Here is a 23,083-nt window from a genome sequence, read left to right as displayed (position 1 = left end):
ACAAAGGCTGTTTTGTCCATCTCACCTCCCCAGATACCAAGTTTCAGACATGTTGCATTTTAATTGAAAGGTTGATATAATTTTTTAAAAGAACACTTGTGGTGTTTGAAGTGACAAAGGCTGCTGTGACAAAAAAGCAGGGAAAGGGAATTTTAAAAAAAAAGCAAACAACAACAACAACAAAAACCCCACAGAAAAGCAAACAACAAACAAACAAAAAACAGGAAGAAGTCGAACTCCCTGGGCTATGACTACTTCCAGGAAGGGGCTACAAGAGGCAGTTGGAAATTCTATTTGCTTTGCAACTGTGGGTTTTCCGGCCTGCTTCCTTTCTAAAGTATATTACTCTGCTTTTGGTTCATGAAGTTATCCATTTCTGTTTTCTGGAACGGCTATGTATTTTCTTTATCTATCATCCATCTATCTACCTGCCTATCATCTATCTATCTATTTACTATCTATCTTTTCTACCTTTCGCCATCAAGAGCTTCAACACCTGGACACATTCCGCAAAGTTTCCTAAGAAAGCAAGAAAAATAATTTTTTTAAAAAAATCCGGAGTCCGGGGGGCTAATGGAGCTTTACTGGGACTCTCTGGCTTAATCCTCCAAACAACCCTGCCATAGCAGTCCATCAGTCCTCTGAGACAGGTGAGGAAACTGAGGTCGCAGGAGGGCACCCAGAAGGTCCAGGCAGAGCCCCCAGGCCCCCACACCTCCCCCCGTGGCAGCTCCAACCCCAGCTTTTTCACTAGTAAGGCACTCGCGCTGCTGGGCCACGCCCACTGCCCCACGCGGGGAAGGAGCTTCGCGCTGCCGCCTGGCTGGGGACTGGGCACCGCCCTCCCGCGGCTCCGGAGCCGGCTGCCACCAGGGGGCGCACCCGCGGTGTCCGGGAGCCTGGCGGCGCCTGTGCAGCGGCCAGTGCACCTGCTCCTGCCCTCGCCTCGGTCTCTGCCAGGACCCCGACGCCCAGCCGGACCCTGCCCTCCAGCGGGGCCGCGGCTCCACGGCCCGCAACAGCAGCCCCACCCGGCATTCGGCGCGCTCCCCGGGGCAGAGGTCGCGGTGTCCTCAGGCTGTGGCGCCGGCCTACAACCCCCACGCCGGGCCCGGGCCCCGTGATTATATTTGGGCCCCGCGTGATTATATTTGACAGGTCTTAGTTGACGCGCTGTTCAGCGCTTTGAGTTCGGCTGAGTTTTGGGTTGGAGAATTTTCTTCCACAGGGGATTGTCTTGGATTTTTCTGTTTCTCCCTCAATATCCACCTGGAAAACATTTCAATTAATTTGTATTCACTTAAGTATTTCCGTGCAAAAACTGTGTACAAAAGCCCCAAAGTATAATTTGCGCAGTTGAGCACATGTTCTGTTGTCCAGCATTTATGGTGGTTTGTAGTGGAAAAGATTTTTAGAATATGTGGATTTTTGGGATATTCCCAGAAGCCCAGATGGCCACACTTTAACTTTGGAGGAATTAATTCTCAGAATATTGCACACAATCAATCGCCTTTGGAAGGAGCATATATTCCCAGCAAAAGCTCTGGTTTTTTGAAGTCTGTGTTGTGTGTTATTTCCAGGAGAATATGCAATGATGACAATGTTATTAACTGATTCGAATATGAAATGCTGTTATGCCAAACAATGAATCTTTGTGTCACACATTATGCCTAACTATAAATCTTCGTGTTATACATTTTAATGTCATTGGAGAGTACTCCTGTCTTCTTGGCATTATTGATAATTCGATTCTAATTGCTAATAAGTCAGAAAAATTAGGAACACCAAATTTCAGTCGTCTCAAAAGCACTCCTCTTATTAAATTTGGATTTTTACCTTTATCACATCAAAAGAAGTATTGTTAGAAAGGTGTTTAATGTTTTCCAGATGGTTAGATTACCGTTATTAGTTCTGATTTCGTTGTTAATTTTTAAAACCATAGAGTTGGAAGTATCAATATGCCTTTCAATATACCTTAGTGGAATTTATTAAATTTTCATGGATGTCCTTTAGGAGTTTCAGGAAGTTATTTCTATTGCTAGATTTCTGGAAGACTCATCAGGAATGAGTGTCAGACATTGTCAGACGTCCATTGAAATCATCATGGTCTTTTCCTTTATTCTATTAATATGGTGTATTACACTGATTTTTAAATTTGTATTGGTAGGATAATTCCACTTGGTTATATTGTCTAACTTTTTTCTAATTTTCTTTAATTTTTATTAGAGATGAGGCCTCACTCTGTCACCCAGGTTGGGGTGGAGTGGCACAGTCACAGCTCACTATAACCTCAAACTCCTGGGCTCAAGTGATCCTGCCACCTCAGCCTCCTAAGTAGCCAGGACTACAGGTGTGCACCGCCATGCCAGGCTTATCTAACATTTTTATGTGTTGCTTCTTCCAGTTTACTAGAGTTTTTGGAGATTTCTGTCTTCATTCATGAGGGATAATAGTCTGCACATTTATTTTCTTGTGATGCTTTTGTCTGATTTGTTACCTGGGTAATACTGGCCTCAAAAATGAATTGATGTTTTCCTGCTTCTCTGCTTTGCAAGCGTTTGTGAAGGATTGGTTATTCACTAAGTGTTTAATAGAATTCACTAGTGAAGCTTTGTGAGCCTGGGCTAGACTGATGAAGAGTTTTCATTAGTCTAATCTGTTTACTTGCTGTATGAGTATGCATATATTCTCTTTCTTCTTGGTTTACTTTTACAATTTCTGTATAGCAGGGAATTTGTTTCTAATTTGTAGTATTTCATGGTTCTAGGTTTTCATGGCAGTTGAGATGTAAGAATAAAAATAATGTTGGGAGAAAGAAGTTGTGGACAATCTGTGAATATCCCAACATCTGTTGTAGGAAGGTTAAGGTTTTTTTGTTTGTTTGTTTGTTTTTGCTGTACTTAACTGAATACTCATATTTATAGTGTGAGACAAATGTAATGTTGTATATAAATAGAACTAGGAAAATGTCTTAGTATTTAATCGAGATGGAAGTCTGGGCCTACCTCCTCTCTTTTATTAATATGTAGACAGGACACCAACACAAATTTGAATGAGGACAAATAAAATGTTAGCAAATGAAGAATGGTATGAATTGGTTAAAATGTGATGAAATAGAGTGGTGAATATTTACATAGAATCCATGATGTGTTAGGTGCTATTTCAAGCTATTTGCACATATAGTTTTAATACCAATGACATTAAGATGTATAACACAAAGATTCATATAAATAAAAATTACAACATTGAAAATAATATTAGATGACACTAAAACTATCATAGAAATACACATTTATATAAAACATAAAGTAACATCTATTAAATAAATTTTAGAAACTTTGATTACTAACCAGATGAGTAAGTGATTAGCCTTCTAATCCAGTAAACAAGGCATACATATTATTTTCAAATTCCAGAGACAAATATTTTAAATATTGAAGCTTAAGACCTAAAAATGTGTCCTGTAACTCTGGGGGAGGGGGTTTCATTTGTTCCACCTGCAGCGAGGTCTGTTATCCCGTCTCAGGTTTGACTCCTGACTTAATTCCTAACAGGGGAAGCTGCTGTCCTGTAACTCTGGAGAAGGGGGTTTCATTTGCTCCACCTGCAGTGAGGTCTGTTAGCCCGTCTCAGGTTTGACTCCTGACTTAATTCCTAACAGGGGAAGCTGCTGTCCTGTGACTCTGGAGAAGGGGGTTTCATTTGCTCCACCTGCAGCGAGGTCTGTTAGCCCATCTCAGGTTTGACTCCTGACTTAATTTCTAACAGGGGAAGCTGCTGTCCTGTAACTCCGGGGGAGGGGGTTTCATTTGCTCCACCTGCAGCGAGGTTAGCCCGTCTCAGGTTTGACTCCTGACTTAATTTCTAACAGGGGAAGCTGCTGTCCTGTAACTCCGGGGGAGGGGGTATCATTTGCTCCACCTGCAGGGCGAATGGTGCTCTCACCTCACACGTGACACTTGGTCCTTTTTGCATTATGGTGGAGACCACGGATGACCGTATACCTGGCCGTCGAGTGACTGGCTGTACTGTCTTACAGGTCAGTGTGGGGCCAGAAAAAACTGGGCCAAGGGGCACTACACAGAAGGCGTGGAGCTGATGGAGTCAGTGATGGACGTTGTCAGAAAGGAGGCTGAGAGCTGTGACTGCCTGCAGGGTTTCCAGCTGACCCACTCCCTGGGTCGGGGGACTGCGTCTGGGATGGGTACCCTTCTCATTAGTAAGATCCGGGAGGAGTACCCAGACAGGATCATAAGCACATTCAGCGTCCTGCCCTCGCCCAAGGTGTCAGACACCGTGGTGGAGCCCTACAACGCCACCCTCTCAGTCCACCAGCTCATAGAAAACGTGGATGAGACCTTTTGCATAGATAACGAAGCGCTATATGGCATATGTTCCAGGACCCTAAAACTGCCCACACCCACCTATGGTGACCTGAACCACCTGGTGTCTGCTACCATGAGTGGGGTCACCACGTGCCTGCGCTTCCCAGGCCAGCTGAACGCTGACCTGCGGAAGCTGGCCGTGAACATGGTCCCGTTTCCCCGGCTGCATTTCTTCATGCCCGGCTTTGCCCCACTGACCAGCCGGGGCAGCCAGCAGTACCGGGCCTTAACCGTGGCTGAGCTTACCCAGCAGATGTTTGATGCTAAGAACATGATGGCTGCCTGTGACCCCCGTCACGGCCGCTACCTAACGGCGGCTGCCATTTTCAGGGGTCGCATGCCCATGAGGGAGGTGGATGAACAAATGTTCAACATTCAAGATAAGAACAGCAGCTACTTTGCTGACTGGCTCCCCAACAACTTAAAAACTGCCGTCTGTGACATCCCACCCCGGGGGCCATAGATTAGGTCCTGGGGGCCATAGATGGCTGTTGCTGGGCCTGTGTGCTCGGGGCAGTGTCTCCAAAGGCACAGATGGGGTTTCTGAACAGGACCTGGGGAGACAGGCAGGTGCTCACAAGTGCTGCTTCCCCCAACTGGCAACCAGTGAGGAAAAACGCCCGAGTGGAGGTCTGACCTGCCCCACTCTGGAAGGCTGATGCTCTCTGGAAAGGTGGGTGATGTGCAGTGTCTGCTGTCTCCCTGTCCCCCACTCCAAAACTTCAGGGAAAAGATAATCCAAGATTGTCAGGATGAGCCTGGTGAGGGTGGCACCTTTGGGGATAGGCCCTTCAGCCTGGCAGAGTCTCCTCCCCAGGCTTCTTGGGGAGCCTGGACTGCAAAGCCTGCTTTGGGGAAGCTGTCAAATAAGAGGTGTGTGTGTGAGCTGGGTGCTGGGCAACACGCGTGGACAGTGCTCTTCTCCCTGGCTCTTGTAGAACTTGTCCACGGCCTGTGTGGTGACCTCTTGGTAATTCCCACCCCCACCCCATCACACAGATAAGATGAAGCCAGCACAGCCCGGGGGTGGGGAGATGTACAGGTTCTACTCCAGGTCCCCTGGGAATGCCCACCTGCCTCCGACGTGTCAGGGAGAACAGGTGAGGCCCCTTCTTGTTCTCTGAATGTTGGCAATGGTCTATTGCAGCGAAATGGGAACAGGCAGGCAGGAGACTCCCTCATCTCAAAAGAAGTGGCTCCTGGAAGCAGCTGGGAGGTGGGAGAGGTTCCCCCATACTCCCCCATACTCCCCCATACTCCCCCATACTCCCCCACACTCCCCCAAGCTCCCCCACGCTCGCCCACGCTCGCCCACGCTTGCCCACACTCCCCCATACTCGCCCAGCCTGTTCTAGGAGCAGGAAAAGGGGCCTCTGTGACAGCCCTCCTCAGTGGCTCTCACTCTCTAAGGGGTGTCCTTGCCCAACCCAGGTGCACACCCATCTGAGATGGCCTTGCATGGACCTGGTTAGGAAGGTTCAGCTGCAGCAACCACTGGAACCTGCCCACACCTGGTGTCTCCACTCACACGTGGGGCTAGATGTTCCTCCCTCCCGTAGTGGCACAGCCAGTGGCAGAGGGGGCAAGCACCGCTGCAGTTCCCACCTGGGTCTGAAGGGGGGTCAGGCTTGGTGCCCATGTATTTCCCAATTACCTGGTTCCATATGGGGGCTTCATGGACAGGAGTGGTGCTTTTCCAGGCCTCTTTTCCATAAGCCAGCTACAGGCCCAGGTTTCCAAGTTTCTGGAGCCCCTCTTCCAGCCTGGCAAGCATGGCGTGTTGTAGGGGAAGGACGTCAAGCCTACAGGCAGCAGAAACCTGTCTGGGTATGTTCTCTACCCCTGGAGGCCCCTGGTTGTTTACCTCTTTGGGTGAAAGTCGGCTTAGGATCTCAACATTCTTGTAGGACTTCAGAACTGTACCGACAGGGGCCCAGGAAGGAGCAGAGGCTGGGGCTGGCAGCTAACCAGTGTAGTGGGGGTTGTAGGGCTCAGTTTGGTCTTGCAGGGAATTCAGGGAGGCTTGGATTTCCTGAAGCTCTAGATGAGCTTGGGCTTGGATATGGAAACGGCATGGAGCCAGGGCCCTTCTGCACACTGGGGTCTGAGTAGTTGCACCCTGGTGCATCCATAGGTGTGCCCCACCTGGAGCACAGCTGTGGATAAAAGCCGGGAGAGCTGTGGAGGGAAGAGGAGGAGGAGGGAGTCTCGGGGCAGCCCCAGCTGCCAGGCAGGGCCTCTGCAAGTGAGATGCAGATCCAGCCTGTTGGCCACTTAGCACCTGCTTGGCCACCTGCAGATCACCTGACCTCTGCTCACCTGTAAATGGGGGTTGCAGCAGCACTTGCCTTCTGGGACTCCTGCAGCTTGAAGGGGCAGCACACACCACATGCTGAGAAGGCGCCTAACTCAGGCAAGCTTCTCCAACAGCACCACATCAGATTAACATCCAACCTGTACAGGACATCAAATCTCCCCATCCCTCATTCCAATGGAAGAAAAGGGAGTCTCTGTCCTAGGGGAGCAAGCACAGGCCTATCTATGCAGTTGGCAGTTGGCACTTGGCCCAGGTTGGGGAAAGGCCCTTGGATACATGCTGATTTCACCAACCATCTGTGGGTTGGGTTTGGCCTGGACCCATGTACCCCAGGAGGCCAGCAGCCCCCTGCATGGGACAGGACTGGGAGGTGTGTGGGAGGGCTGAGCTTTGAGGGAAGCCATTATTTGGCCTCATGGGAAGTGGTGCAGGTGGTTGTTGGTGGCTCAGTTTTGCAGGGCCTGGGTGATCACCCAAGGAGTGAAAATTGCCTTTTTATGAGAAATTGCCAAAACTGATGCAAGCTCATCAGTTGAAAAGGTGAGTAATGCTGACAGTTGGCTTCACCTGCCCCTTCCCCACAAGTAACTGGTGTTCAGAGGTGGATTTGGTTCCTTCCCAGCCTTTCCCGTTTGCATGTAGCTGTGTGCATGTACTTTTGTGTGTACACACACATTCCCTGGAGGGGTTACTTTTATTTTTTTATTTGGGGGGATAACTAGTGAGGCAGCCTGACGCTTGCTTATCTTGTCTTTTAATTGTGGAGTCCTCTATGGAGTGGGCATCGGGTACTTCCTAGCTGGCCTCTGCCAGCTGTTTGGCTGCCCCAGTTTCTGCCCTTCACAGACATGCCGGCCACCTGGTGTGACATTCAGTGGCCTTGTTTGCAGCTAGTGTGATGAGACAAGTGGATCAGGTACATTATAAACTGAAAAAGCACATGACACGCAGAGGGAAAGGATAAATGACCATGGGTGTACTGCTCTGCTGAAGTCCGCATCACATGACTGAGATGACAAACATTTTTTCACCTAACATTTGGGCCCTGAGAAACGGCATCTATGTTTTACTTTTTATTTATAACAGAGTTAGAAGAAATACTACCAGGCTTTCTTTTCCATTTTCCCCAACTCCCTCTTTACCCCCTCAAGTTTACCTACCTCAGAAAGAAGAGCTTACCTGGTTAACGAGAGCCTGAAATTATTTGAGCCAGGTCACTGTGTAAAGGTCAGACTGCTTCTGTCTCCTTGTGCATCACTTGTGCAGCTCAGATGTTTCATAGCTCCGTGTATACAGGTAGCTGTGTTACCCTCCTAGCCTGCTTTCTTGGTTTGATACATGCCTGGGAGCATGTGAGAGCACTTAAGGTCTAGGCTCATGGGAGGACTGTTCTGCCGACCCCAGCTCATCTCTCCAGCTCAGCCTGCATGCCTGCCTTCCTCCAACTGATTCCAGAGTGGGGGATGGGAGGTCTCACACTGACCTCAAGTTTATGTGACTTTTTCCACCTCTGCTTTCCCAGACAGCCCCTGCTGTGGGACTTGTAAGGAGATTTGTGAAGTCAGTATCTACTTTTCTTGTGTGGGTGTTTATAAATTATTCCCCTGGAGGGGAATAAATGTTAGAGGTACTCCAAACGCCTAACATATAAACATCTAAGCCTGGCCCTTTTTTGGTGGTAAAATATATATAACATAAAACTTACCATTTTAACCATGTTTAAAGGTGCAGTTCCATGGCATCCAATATATTCAGTGTTGTCCAACCATCTAATTTATCTAATTTATCCATATCTACAACTTCTTTATCATCCTAAAATGAAACACCAAAACCATGAAGAAGTCACTGAATAGAAGACTGATGTGTTTGACTCCATAAAAATTAAAACTTTGTATGAGAGAAAAATGCCTCAAAGTCAAAAGTCAACAGGCTGGGGAAATAGATCTGCAATATACATTACACACAAAAAGCTAATTTGGGATATATATATACACACACACATATATATACATATGGATATATGTAAATATCCATTTTTAACACCATTTTAAAAATACCATCGTTTCCCCATTGAATAGTGTCGACTCCCTTGTTAAAAATCATGACCGTGTTTTTTGGTTCTTTATTTCTATCGCATTGGTCTTTATGTCTGTCTCTATGCTGGTACAGCATTGTTTCGGGTACTGAAGCGTTACAGTAACTATGAAACCAGGAGGTGTTAGTGCTCTGAATTTGTTAGTTTTTAAGATTGATTTGGCTACTTGGGATTTTTTTAGATTTCATCTGAATTTTAGAATAGGTTTTTCTATTTTTGAATATATTGGAATTTTTATAGTGATTTTATTGAATCTGTAGATCGCTATAGATAACAATGGCATCTTGACAAGGTTTTGTCTTCCAGTCCATAAACACATGATGTCTTTTCATTTATTTGTGTCATCTTTAATACTTTTCTGCCATGTTTATAGTTTTTGCTGTACAGGTTAAGTGGGTTTCTAAGTATTTTATTCTTTTGATGCTATCATACATGATACTGTTGTCTTGATTTCTTCTTCAGATAGTTTATTGTTATTGTAGAAATACAACTGATTTCTGTGTATTGATTTTGTATCCTGCAGCTTTGCTGAATTTTATTTATTGTATCTGACAGTTTATTTCACAGAAACTAAAAGATTTTTAATATATAAGGTTATGTCATCTGCAAACAGATAATTTTACTTTTTAAAAAATTGGAATATCCTTTATTCTTTTACTCACCTTATTGTTTTAACTAACTAGAACCTTCAGTACTACATTAAATAGAAGTAGTAAAAGCAGGCATCCTTGTTTTTGCTCTGAGGGTAAAAGCTTTCAGTCTTTCACCATGTTAGCTGTGTTTTTTGTTGTTGTTTTTTGGTTTTTTTTAATAACATTATGTTAAGGTGGTTTCTTTCTTTTTATAGTTTATTAAGTACATTTTATCATGAATGTGGGTTAAATTTTGACAAATGCTTTTTCTTTAAGATGATCACATGAGGTTTTTTCCTTCATTATGTTAATGTGATATTACACTGATTTTCATGTGTTAGAAATACTTTTATTTCAGGAGTCAGTTATACTCATTCGTAGTGTATAATCCTTTTAATGTACTGCTAAATTTGAATTGCTGGTATTTTGTTGAGGATTTTTGCATGAACATTTGTAAGGGATGTTTGTTTGTAGTTTTCTTATGGTGCCTTTGTCTGGCTTGGTGTCAGGGTAATACTGGCCTCATATAATAAGTTAGAAAATGTTACCTCCTTTTCAACGTTTTGAAAAAGTTTGAGAAAAATTGGGTTAATTCTGCTTTAAACGTTGGGTAGAATTCAACAGTGAAGCCATCTGGTCCAGGCTTTTCTTTGTTGCTGGGTTTTTTATTACTGATGCAATCTTCCTGCTGAGTCTCCTTGCTCGATAGGTTTATTCAACTTTTCTGATTCAGTCTTAGTAGGTTTTTTGTTTCTAGGAATTTGTTCATTTTATTTAGGTTATTCAATTTTTTAGTGTATAGTTCCTTATGGTACTCTTCTACATCCTTTTTTTACTCCAAAAGTTTGTTAGTTATGTACCCATTTTATTTTTGAGTTTGGTAATTTGAGTATTCCCTTTTTTTCTTAGTCAATCTAGATAAAATTTTGTCAGTTTTTATCTTTTTCAGAGAACAAACTGGGTTTTGTTGATTTTTGATATTGTTTTTCTGTTCTCTATTTCACTTATTTCCACTGCTATCTTTATCATTTTTAAAATTTTGCTAGCTTTTATTTGTCCCTCTTTTAGTTGTCCCCCTTTTTCCCTCTGTTTTTAGTTCCTTAGGAGTAAAGTTGTTGATTCGGTATCTTATTTTTTATAATCATTTATAGCTATAAATTTTTTCCTTGTGGTACTGTTTTTGATGTATCTCTTAACTTTTGGTATTTCATATTTTTAATTTGTCTCTAGATATTTTCTATTTTCTCTTGTGATTTCTTCTTTTATCCATCCTTGGGTGTTTAATAACTATATTTTTAGACATAAAATGTGTAACCTACAAAATTTTCTTGATTTGTTACAGTTTTATTTGTTGTAAGTTTTTATTTCAGAATTAAATATGTGTATCAACATTTGTTGTGTTCTCATAAACTTTGTAATACATGGAGATTTCTGGTCCACATATGTAAGTCTCTACATGAATATTATTTTGAAGCATTTAACCTTCTGTTTTAATATTTCAAAGGTCTAAATGAAATTGAGATTTTTGGTTTCTGAGATGAAATCATGGTAGGTGACTGAGAAATGCTTAAAAATTAGCCAAAACTTAAAATTAAGTTAAAGTTTACCTTCAGGATTCAACCTGAATAAGTCACCCTGTATTGCTGGTAATAAAAAATAAGTCTTTAATGGTATAAAAGCAAACTTCAGAGAATGTTTTCTTTTCCCCAGTTGACATCTAAATTAAAAGCTGGAAAAAATTTTTATGGCCTTATGCGTTTTTCACTTTACAATTTCAACTTTTTCTGGTCAAAATTTTTCCAAACAGAGTCCTGTGTATTTGAAAGACAAATTTTTTTTAGTTGAAATGCTTAAGCAGTTAAATAAGGCCATGAAACTTTCTTGAACCTGTGGGAATCCATGAGAAAATCTGACATTATGTTCTATTCTCTTGGAAGGTAGAAATATCGTTTGACTTCTGTTTTGCTGACAAGAAATGTGGTCCTGAGCAAGGCTCCCTGGACAATGACCTCACACATGGAAAACGCTGGAGCCCATCTGTCTCCAATCTGCTGTTTTCCAAAAATTAGGGAACTTCAGTTTTCCCTTTGATACTCTCTGTTTCTACCAACCCCAACGCCAGGGCTGTCCTGCTTCTACAAGTGACAATGACAAATATAGGCTTGAAGGAAGATGAGCTGATGGCATTCCCAGCTTACTACCACTCCTTGGGGGCCTTATCTCACATACGTGGATTCAACTCATAGACTCAGCTGGGTGAGGATCTATTGTTCAGCTACATTAGAAGTGACTGCTTAAGACTCTGGTGTGTGGTGAAATGAGGCAGAATTTTCTCAATGCAGTGTTGGGAGAAGTTTCTCCTCATAATTACCATCTTACTATCACTAAATCATAGCTAAAATAAGGAAATTATTCAAGAAGAAATAGAAATGTAATCTTATGAAGACATAAATTTAGAGATTTGTGGAAAGCCCTTCATAATTTCATGGTGTTCTCTTTGAGCTGGGATTATAGTTGACATTTCATTATAATATATTAGCTATTCTAGACTTTATGCATTTATGTAAAGTTTTCTTTGCTGCACTTTAAGTTCTGTGATACATGGGCAGAGCATGCAGGTTTGTTACATAGGTATACACGTGTCATGGTGGTTTGCTGCACCCATCAACCCATCATCTACATTAGGTATTTCTCCTAATGCTATTCCTCCCCCAGCCTCCCACCCCCCGACAGGCCCCAGTGTGTGATGTTCCCCTCCCTGTGTCCATGTGTTCTCATTGTTCAACTCCCACTTATGAGTGAGAACGTGCAGTGTTTGGTTTTCTTTTCTTTTTTTCTTTCTCTCTTTTCTTTTCTTTTTTTTTTTTTTTTTGAGACAAACTTTCACTCTTGTTGTCCAGGTTGGAGTGCAATGGCGCGATCTCGGCTCACCGCAACCTCTGCCTCCCGGGTTCAAGCGATTCTCCTGCCTCAGCCTCCCAAGTAGCTAGGATTACAGGCATGTGCCAACATGCCTGGCTAATTGTTTGTATTTTTAGTAGAGACGGGGTTTCTCCATGTTGGTCAGGCTGGTCTCAACTCCCCACCTCAGCCTCCCGAAGATCTGAGACTACAGGTGTGAGCCAATGCTCCTGGCCTGGTTTTCTTTTCTTGTGTTAGTTTGCTGAGAATGATGGTTTCCAGCTTCATCTACGTCCCTGGAAAGGACATAAATGCGTAGTATTCCATGGTGTATATGTGCCACCTTTTCTTTATCCAGCTTATCATTAATGGGCATTTGGGTTGGTTCCAGGTCTTTGCTATTGTGAACAGTGCTGAAATAAACATACAGTGCATGTGTCTTTATAGTATAATAATTTATAATGCTTTGGGTATATACCCTGTAATGGGATTGCTGGGTCAAATTGTATTTCTGGTTCTAGATCCTTGAGGAATTGTCACACTGTCTTCCATAATGACTGAACTAATTTACACTCCTACCAACAGTATGAAAGCATTCCTATTTCTCCACAGCCTCATCAGCATCTGTTGTTTCCTGACTTTTAGTAATAGCCATTCTAACTGGCGTGAGATGGTATCTCATTGTGGTTTTGATTTGCATTTATCTAATGACCAGTGACGATGAGCTTTTTTTCATATGTTTGTTGGCCACATAAATGTCTTCTTTTGAGAAGTGTCTGTTTGTTTCCTTTGCCCACTTTTTGATGGGGTTGTTTTTTCTTGTAAATTTGTTTAAGTTCTTTGTAGATTCTGGATATTAGCCCTTTGTCAGACAGCTAGATTGCAAAAATTTTCTCCCAATCTATAGGTTGTCTGTTCACTCTGATGATAGTTTATTTTGCTATGCAGAAGCTCTTTAGTTTAATTAGATCCCATTTGTCAACTTTGGCTTCTTTCGTTGCCGTTGCTTCTGGTGTTTTAGTCATAAAGTCTTTGCCCATGCCTATGTCCTGAATGGTATTGCCTAGGTTTTCTTCTAGGGTTTTTATGGTTTTAGGTCTTATGTTTAAGTCTTTATTCCATCTTCAGTTATTTTTTTGTATAAGGGGTAAGGAAGATGTCCAGTTTCAATTTCTGCATATGGCTAGCCAGTTTTCCCAACATGATTTATTAAATAAGGAATCCTTTCCCCGTTGCTTGTGTTTGTCAGGTTTGTCAAAGATCAGATGGTTGTATGTGTATGCTCTTATTTCAGAGTTCTATATTCTGGTTCATTGGTCTATGTGTCTGTTTTTGTACCAGTACCATGCTGTTTTGGTTACTGTAGCCTTATAGTGTATTTTGAAGTTGGGTAGTGTGATGCCTCCAGCTTTGTTATTTTTGCTTAGAATTGTCTTGGCTATTTGGGCTCTTTTTTGGTTCATGAGAATTTTTAAATAGTTTCTTCTAATTCTGTGAAGAATGTCATTGGTAGTTTAATGGGAATACCATTGAATTCTTTTATAAATTACTTTGGGGAGTATGGCTATTTTCACGAATTAATTCTTCCCTATCCATGAGCATGGAATGCTTCTCCATTTGTTTGTGTCCTATCTGATTTCTCTGAGCAGTGGTTTGTAGTCCTCCTTGAAGAGGTTCTTCACTTCTCGTTAGCTGTATTCTGATGTATTTTATTCTCTTTGTAGCAATTGTGAATGAGTTTCATTCATGATTTGGCTCTCTACTTGCCTGTTGTTGATGTATAGAAATACTAGCAATTTTTGCACATTGGTTTTGTATACTGAGATTCTGTTGATGTGGTTTATCAGCTTAAGAGGCTTTTGGGCTGAGATGATGGGGTTTTCTAGATACAGGATCATGTCATCTGCAAACAAAGATAATTTGACTTCCTCTCTTCCTATTTAAATACCTTTATTTCTTTCTCCTGCCTGATTGCCCTGGCCAGAAGTTCCAGCACTATATTGAATAGGAGTGGTAAGAGAGGCCATCCTTGTCTTGTGCCAGTTTTCAAGGGGAATGCTTCCAGCTTTTGCTCATTCAGTATGATATTGGCTGTGGGTTTGTCATTTATGGCTCTTATTATTTTGAGGTGTGATCCTTCAATAGCTATTTTATTGAGGGTTTTTAACATGAAGGGATGTTGAATTTCATTGAAGGCCTCTTCTGCATCTATTGAGATAGTCGTGTTGTTTTATGTTTAGTTCTGTTTATGTGATGAATTACATTTATAGATTTGCCTGTGTTGAACCAACCTTGTATCCCAGGGATGAAGCCATCTTGATCGTGGTGGGTCAAGGTATCCTTAACAGTCTTAAGTTCAGTCTTTTTACATAATCCCACATTTCTTGAAGGTTTTGTTGTTCATTCTTTTTTGTTCTTTTTTCTCTATTCTTTTCTTCCTGTCTTGTATCAGATAGTTTTCAAGCTCTGAGATTCTTTCCTCCACTTGGCCTATTCTGCTAGTGATACTTATGGTTGCATTGTGAAGTTCTCATGTTGTGTTTCTCACCTCCATCAGGTCAGTTATGTTCCTCTCTAAACTGAATATTCTGCTTATCAGCTACTGTGTTCTTTTATGATTTTTACCTTCTTGCATTAAGTTAGAACGTGCCCCTTTAGCTCAGTGAAGTTTGATATTACCCACCTCCTAAAGCCTACTTTTGTCAATTCAGCCATCTCAGCCTTGCGTCAGTTCTGTGCCCTTGCTGGGGAGGTGGTGTTGTCATTTAGAGGAGAAGAGGCATTCTGCCTTTTTGAGTTTTCAGCGTTTTTGTGTTGATGCTTTCTCATCTTTGTGGGCTTATCTACCTTTGATCTTTGACGTTGCTGACCTTTGAATGGGGTTTTTGTGGGGTCTTTTTTGTTGATATTGTTGTTGTTGCTTTCTGTTTGTTCTTAACAGTCAGACCACTCTTTCCTAGGGCTTCTGTGGTTTTCTGGGGGTCCACTCTGGACCCTAGTCACCTCAGTCTCTCCTGCACCTGGAGGTATCACCGGTGAAGGCTGCAAAACAGCAAAGATGGCAGCCTGATCCTTCCTCTGGGAGCACCGTCCAAGTGGGTACCGACTTGACGTCAGCTGGAATGCTCCTGTAGGAGGTGTCTGGAGACCCCTGTTGGGAGGCCTCACCCAGTCAGGAGAAACAAGATCAGGAACTGCTTAAAGAAGCAGTCTGGCTGCCCTTTGGCAGAGCAGGTATGCTGTGCTGTGCTGATCCCCGGGAGTCTCCAGAGCCAGCAGGCTGGAAAGGCTCAGCCGGCTGAACTGGGGAGATAGCAGCTACCCCTCTCCCTGGAGACTTCATCCCAGGGAGAAATCAGAGTTCTGTCCATAGAACTCTGGCTGGAGTTGCTAAAATTCCAATGGGGAGGCCCTGTCCAGTGAGGAGGGATGGATTTTGGCCTCACTTAAAGAAGCAGCCTGGCCACAATCAGGCACAGCAGCTGTGCTGTGTTATGGGGAACTCCTCCTGGACCCTGCTGCCAGCAGGCTAGAGTGGCCAACTCAAACCACAGATATAGCGGCTGCCCTTCCCCCCAGGAACTCGGTCCATCTCTGGCTGTCTCCAGCCTGCTGCCGCTGGCCAGCTGGAATTCCAAGCCAATGGGACTTGTGAGGTGCTGTGGGAGTGGGGCCTCAGAATGATGTCACTTGGCTCCCTGGATTCAGCCCCCTTCCTAGGGGAATGCACAGATGTATCTCCCACTTTGCTGGAATTCTCGGGGCAGAGGATGCAAAACTCCTGGGTTTCCACGCATGCCCCAGTGAGCCAGCGAGCACTCCGCCGAGACTCCACACAGCTCTGTGCTTCAGACCCAAGGCCATGGTGGCTGAGCTCACCGGGGGACCTCCCGATCTGCAGGTTGCAAAGATCCGTGGGAAAAGCATGGTTTCCCAGGCAGTCACACAATCACTCACCGCCTCCCTTGGCTGCGAGTGGGGGCTCCCTAGCTCCATGCCACACCTGGATGGGCCATCACCCCACTTGCTTTTCCTCACTCCCTGTGGGCCTAGTGGGCCTAGTCAGTCCCAATGCAAGAACCTGGATACCTCAACTCAAGGTGCAGAATTCACTTGTAGTTTTCATTGCTCTCCATGAGAGCCATGGGCCACAGCTGCTTCTAATCGGCCAGCTTGGCCCCATCTAAAGTATGATTTCTTAATACATGAGATGTTTTAAGTACATGACAATAATGATATTTATCACAAATAATATTTTATCTCAATTTCATATAAAAATTGCTAATAAATCAATTATTTTTTGGTTACCACAAAGCTATCTGGAAATGTAACATCTGCCATTTATAAAATTTCTGTAGAGTTAATAGAACTTTTCTTGAAGGGAGGCCGGCAATATGCATCATGAATTCAAGCACTACCAGTGAAGTTGTGGAGTTTGAAGTGGTACTCACATCTTGTTACTGGGATTATAAATTCGTACAAACTTTATCTAATGTGACTAAACAATATATACCAAAATTATCAGTGGAAATACTCTCTGATTCAGCAATTTCATTTCCAGAAATTTACCCTACAGACATACTCATGATGCCTGGAATTATGTATGAATGGGAGAAAGTATTATACCACCTTTTTCATTAACGAAAGTCTGGAAATCACCTTAATGTTTATCAGTCACATTAATGATTATCACCTTACTGTGTATTGAAATTATGGTTATTCATATGATAGCATACTATGCAGCTATTTAAAAAAATAAATTTTAAAAGGATGCTCAAAAATGATGTCCAATATATGTTACAAAGTAAAAACCCTGGGTGCAGAGCCATGTGTCTGATATGCTTCCATTCCTATAAAATCAGAGTGTGTAGAAATGCATAGAATATCTCTATTAACTGGTAACTGTTACAAAATTCAAAGTTAATGCAGGCAAGACCTTTCTTTTTAATGCTAACACTCCAAGGAACTGCACAACATTTGAGGATTTCCAACACATGCCAATCTACCTTTGAACCTACAGATTTTAGGAAATGAGGCTCTTGAAAAATCAAGCATTAATATTCCTAGCTACAGTTGTTTGGGACATAATTAGAATTATCCATTCTTTGAAAGTTTGTAAAATTTGCTCATACAACCGTCTGGGCCTAGTCCTTCCTTTGTGAAAGATTTTATTTTACTAGAGATTTTATTTTCTTCACATTATAGTACTTCTTAGGTTTTCTATTTCTTCTTGATTCTTGAGTCAATTTTGGTACCACTTTGTACCCCACAGGGTGCTTGGGCTCAGAACACATCAGTCAAAGAAAGAGAGAAGAAAGGAAGGCAGGAAGGCAGGGTGAAAGGAAGGAAGGAAGGAAGAAGGAAGGAGACAAGGAAAGAGAGAGAAGGAAGGAAAGAATGAGAGAAGGAAGGATGGAGGGAGAGAAAGATGGAAAGAGAGAAAGAAGGAAATGAGAGAGAGAGAAGGAGAGAAGGAAGGAAGGAGGGAAAGAGGGAAAGGGAAAGAAGGAAAGAAACAAGGAAGCAGGGAGGGAGAGAAAGAGAAAGGGAGAGGAAGGAAGGAGGGAGAGAAAGAGGAAGGGAGAGGAAGGAAGGAGGGAGAGAAAGAGGGAAAGGGAAAGAAGGAAGGAAAGAAACAAGGAAGCAGGGAGGGAGAGAAAGAGGAAGGGAGAGGAAGGAAGGAGGGAGGGAAAGGAGACAGGGAGGGAGAGAGGGAGGGAGGGAGGAAAAGAAAGAAAGAGAGAAAGGTGAAAGGTGGGGACGGGAAGGGAAGAGGAGCCAGCCACAGGCTACAGGCTGTTTGTTCACTCTTTTACTTGACCCAAGAAGTTCTGCCTTTTAAATATTCCACCTTCTGCCATGAGTTACACTGTTCAATATTCATTTCTGAGAGCATTCAAAGGTCTATGTGTGCCCTGCCATGATGGACCATGGCTTCAGCTCTCAAACACAACCCTCAGCCAAAATATTCATGACTGTTCCCTCCCATATACTCATCAATCCCCCATGCTATGGTCTGCATGTGTCCCCCAGAGCTCACGTGTTGGAAACTTAATCCTCTATATGACAGTGTTGAGAGGCGGGGCCTAATAAGAGTGATTAGGTTATAAGATTCTGCCCCCATGTATGGATTAATGTCATTATCTCAGGAGTGGGTTAGTTATCTTGGGAGTGGGCTTGTATTAAAAGCATGTTCAGCCCCTTTTGCTCTCTTTCTTTCTCAAACTCTTGCTCTTCTGCCTTCAGCCATGAGATGACACAGCCAGAAGGCCCTCACCAGATGCAGACCCCTCATCCTTGGACTTCCTAGCCTCCAGAACTCTAAGAAATAAATTTCTTTTCTTTATAGATTCCCTAGTCTGTGGTATTCTGTTATAGCAGCACGAAATGGGTTAAGATGCCCCATTACATGGAGAGTGCTGATCCACAGGGTTCAGATCATTGACTTAGGGCTTGGAGTCTTATACAACATCCCTATGGGAGTTGACCTCCATATTCCCTATCTTCCCGGAATCGCAAATGGTGATTTCAGATCAAAATATAGCCCAGATATTTTGCATTTGGCAATATTGCCCACTTTTCCACAACTTTATCATGTCAGGTTTGATGTGCTCACTTCTATGATCCCTGAAAGGATATGGGTTCAAGATCCTGCAAGGTTACAATCCAAGGATAGAAGAGCCTAGACAAGAGTCCCATCACCTGGGCGATCAGTGCAGAGATATGTCACAAAGCCCCCGTAGGCAGAGCCTAGACAAGAGTTACATGACCTGGGTGACACGCAAACAATGACAACTTATTTTCATCCCCACTTCAGTCTTTGAGGTCAGACAGACCTGGATTCAAATCCAAGCTCCACCCCTCGCTGTGTGAGCTTGCTCGTGCTGCTAACCTCTCTGAGACTTGACTCTTCACTTGTGAAATGAGGATAAAGCCCCTTCTCTCAGGGGCTGTGCCAAGGATGAAATGAGTCATGCATTGGTCAGGACAGGTGATGCTGTGTAACAAGCCCCTAAACCTCAGTGGCGTCAACAGCAAAGTTGACTTCTTTTCTTTTCTTCTTTTTTTTTCTTTTGTTGGGGGTGGGGAGGTGGATGGAGTCTCACTCTGTCACCCAGGCTGGAGTGCAGTAGTGCAATCTCAGCTCACTGCAACCTCCACCTCCTGGGTTCAAGTGATTCTCCTGCCTCAGCCTCCTGAGTAGCTGGGGCTACAGATGTCTGCCACCAGGCCCGGCTAATTTTTTGTATTTTTAGTAGAGATGGGGTTTCACCATGTTAGTCAGGATGGTCTCGATCTCCTGACCTCATGATCTGCCCACCTCAGCCTCCCAAAGTGTTGGGATTACAGGCGTGAGCCACTGCACCCGGCCTTGACTTCTCAATTGATTTCACATCCATCACGGTTCAACAAGGGGGTTCTGGTGGTCGCAGTCAATGAGCCGAGACCATGCCACTGCACTCCAGCCTGAGTGACAGAGTGAGACTTCATCTCAAAAAAAAAAAAAAGTCTCAGGCTACGTCTGAACTAGGAGGGTAGAAAGAATAGTCATTTTGGTTGCCACAAACCATCAAAACAAAGATGCAGATCATTGATGTAAAATTACAGTTAGTTCCTTCCCACTCCTTTTCAGCTTCTCTTCGTTGCTATGACCCAGCGTCTCCTGTGTCAGTTTTCAGTCTATTGTCTCCCAGCTCCTAGTGCACCTTTCAATATGTGCACTGTGATAAACTGGGAAGCACTTTTCAATACACCTTCTGGAAGTGAACATTCTGCAGGCATCTAGATAGAGGATGGAGAGACTGCAGGGGGCAGGAGCTCTCTGGCTGGACCTTGATCATGTTCAAGCCCCAACCACAGAGACCTAGGCGTGGTCCCTCAGCCACCTTGCAGCCTTGGCTAGCAACATCTCGACATGGAAACCAAAACGCAGCAGAGCCCATGTGATCTGAAGGTTCCTGAAAAGTTGCCCAGACCTCCTCTTGTAGCCACAAACAAAGAGTATGTCCAGGGTCATGAGTGAGCATAATATTACAGAGGAATGTAAACAGGAAAACCATAGCATAGAGCAGTGGGGATCCACAGCTCACAGTGATAGCATGGAAGTTTCCTGGTTACATGAAGTAATTAAGATGTATTTAAAAGCCAAGAGTACAAAATTAGACCTGATGAAAAACCAGAAGGAGTTATCATCCCAGCCAAGCAGAAAAGCCAAGCCTTCTCTCCCTTCTCAAGAAGGAACAGAAGACAATGATGTGATCTGTGAGTCATGTGTAACATGAAAGTACAGGAAAAGTTGAATTTCTGATACACAAATCTGAAAAGTTTTTATAGTAACAGATTTCAGGATTAAAAGTCAATATTTATTACTTCATTAAGAGCAAATAAATACTTTAAGAAAACCTTGTTGTTTTAACCAAAATTTTTAGTTTTGTATCACTATGTTTTTAATATTACAGCTAATTTAAATAATCTTTATAAACAATCTATCTGAGCTCAATCAGTTTTGACCTCGAGGTAAGATTTACGTAAACTTTTAATAACCTTGTATAATTTTTTCCATCTTTTCCAACTTTTTATACACATTTAGTTTTATCTATCTTTTTTATTCCTTCAATTTAAAATAATCCTTAAAAATCTCTAAGCGAATTTACTTTCTCTGAAACAAAAACTGGTATACATTTTGCATACAGAATTGTTTCTCTTGTATCTAGTAGTCTTAATCACATATATCTACCACAATATTAATACTTAGTAACCCTTATTTTAATAAAAAACCTAGGAAGCAAGAAATCTTGAATTGTCATATAGCAGTATCTTACAGATGAGAATAATTTCATAATTTAGAAATATGTGTTCCTAAAACATTTTTTTTTAAGATGGAGTTTCGCTCTTGTTGCCCAGGCTGGAGTGCAATGGAACAATCTCGGCTCACTGCAAGCTCCGCCTCCCGGGTTCACGCCATTCTCCTGCCTCAGCCTCCCGAGTAGCTGGGACTACAGGCACCCACCACCACACCTGGCTAATTTTTTGTATTTTTTAGTAGAGACGGGGTTTCTCCATGTTGGTCAGGCTGGTCTTGAGCTCCTGACCTTGGGTGATCCACCTGCCTCAGCCTCCCAAAGTGCTGGGATTACAGGCGTGAGGCACCACGCCTGGGCTGAAACATAAGTTTTTAAATTGGAAATAACCCAGATAGTTAATGAGTATCTATTATTTAATTTAACATAACTAAAATTTCAAAAATAGGCTGGGCATGGTGGCTCACACCTGTAATCCCAACACTTTAGGAGGCCAAGGCAGGAGTATCATGAGACCAGCCTGAGCAAAATAGTGAGATGCTGACTCTACAAAAAAAATAAAAATTAGCTGAGCATGGTGGTGCATGCCTGTAATTACAGCTACTTGGGAGGCTGAGGTGGGAGGATCCCTTGAGGGCAGGAGGTCAAGGTTGCAGTGAGCTGTGATCATACCACTGTACTTCAGCCTGGGTGACAGACAGAGACACTGTCTCAAAAAAATTTCAAAAATACATTAAGATGTCTTGGATAGACATGTATCCATTTACATTTACTTATTTTTAACAGTTTATCTAGAGTATTTGTGAGAACTGAGGTATTAGGCAAAGCTAGTCATCATTTCTAGGTTATTTTCTTGTTAACCATGTTATAGCCTGTGAATATCAGGTGTTCACGTAAGTGAGGACTTCAAAGTTAAATACATCGGTATTTTACCAATAACTCAGAAAATTCCATTACTTTTGTTCAACAAACCATATTAAATTGGTCTTATGTATTTAAAAAATCACAAAAACAAATATTCTTTTTTTTCCTGTGTTTATAGCTTTATAACCTTCATGCCAAACCCTAGCACCTTAAAATATCTAGCAAATGTAAATATAAAACACAGTCAAAAATGTATGCTGACAATTCTGAAGACATTTCTATTTTTATTTTATCAATACTTTTAAAATTATTTGTGTTTATAAAAGAACTCTTTTGTCTGGGCACAGTGGTTCATGCCTATATCCCAGCACTTTGAGAGGCTGAGGCAAGAGGATCACTTGAGCTCAGGAGTTTGAGACCAGCCTGGGCAACATAGTGAGACCCAATCTCTACTAAGAATAAGATAAAAAATTACCAGGCATGGTGGTGCATGCCTATTGTCCCAGCTACTGGAGAGGATGAGGCAGGAGGATCACCTGAGCCTGGGAGGTTGAGGTAACAGTGAGCTCTGGTCCCACTACTGCACTCCAGCCTGGGGAACAGAGTGAGACCTTAGAGAGAGACCTTGTCTCAAAAAGAGAAAAAAATAAAGAATTATTTCATTCTTTTGTTTTTCTTCAGCCAAGTAACCTTGAATTGGTAATACCACAGACAGTAAGTTTCATCTCATCACCAATAGACAAGTCAGCAGATTCAAAGTAGGCAGGGAAAAAAAAATAGATAGGCCAAAGAACTGAGACTTTTTCATTTTAGGGTTTTAAAAAATATAAACTATTTGAGTTCTGAATTTTCTTTCATGTTATTTGGCCATCAGGTTTAAAGTGTGCACTAGAAGCCAGGCATGGTGGCTCATGCCTGTAATCCCAACACTTTGGGAGGCTGAGGCAGGTGGATCACTTGAGGCCAGGAGTTCGAGACCAGCCTGGCCAACATGACAAAAACCCGTCTCTACTGAAAATACAAAAATTAACTGGGTGTGGTGGTGTGCACCTGTAGTCCCAGCTACTCGGGAGGCTGAGGCAGGAGAA

The 23,083-nt window shown here is 42.9% G+C and overlaps 1 protein-coding gene across 39 annotated transcripts in view; it reads left to right on the top strand.

Annotated features, from left to right (window-relative positions):
* LOC100608468 (tubulin beta chain-like) overlaps nucleotides 1-18,678 on the top strand; it is a 61,222-nt gene extending 42,544 nt beyond the window's left edge. For 35 of the 39 annotated variants that reach the window (XM_054661403.2, XM_063787738.1, XM_063787765.1 and 32 more), the window contains one exon: nucleotides 4,040-10,818. In XM_054661403.2, coding sequence (XP_054517378.1) covers nucleotides 4,040-4,848 — 809 coding nt within the window. In that variant the 3' untranslated portion in view covers nucleotides 4,849-10,818. The other 4 variants (XR_010148650.1, XR_010148662.1, XR_010148664.1 and 1 more) reach the window with 4 other exon arrangements.
* The last annotated feature ends 4,405 nt before the right edge of the window (nucleotides 18,679-23,083 follow it).

This window comes from Pan troglodytes, chromosome 1 (genome assembly GCF_028858775.2).
Source record: "Pan troglodytes isolate AG18354 chromosome 1, NHGRI_mPanTro3-v2.0_pri, whole genome shotgun sequence".
NCBI lineage: Eukaryota > Metazoa > Chordata > Mammalia > Primates > Hominidae > Pan > Pan troglodytes.
Note: the sequence above shows the minus strand (reverse complement) of the source record. Positions and strands in the feature narration are given on the sequence as shown.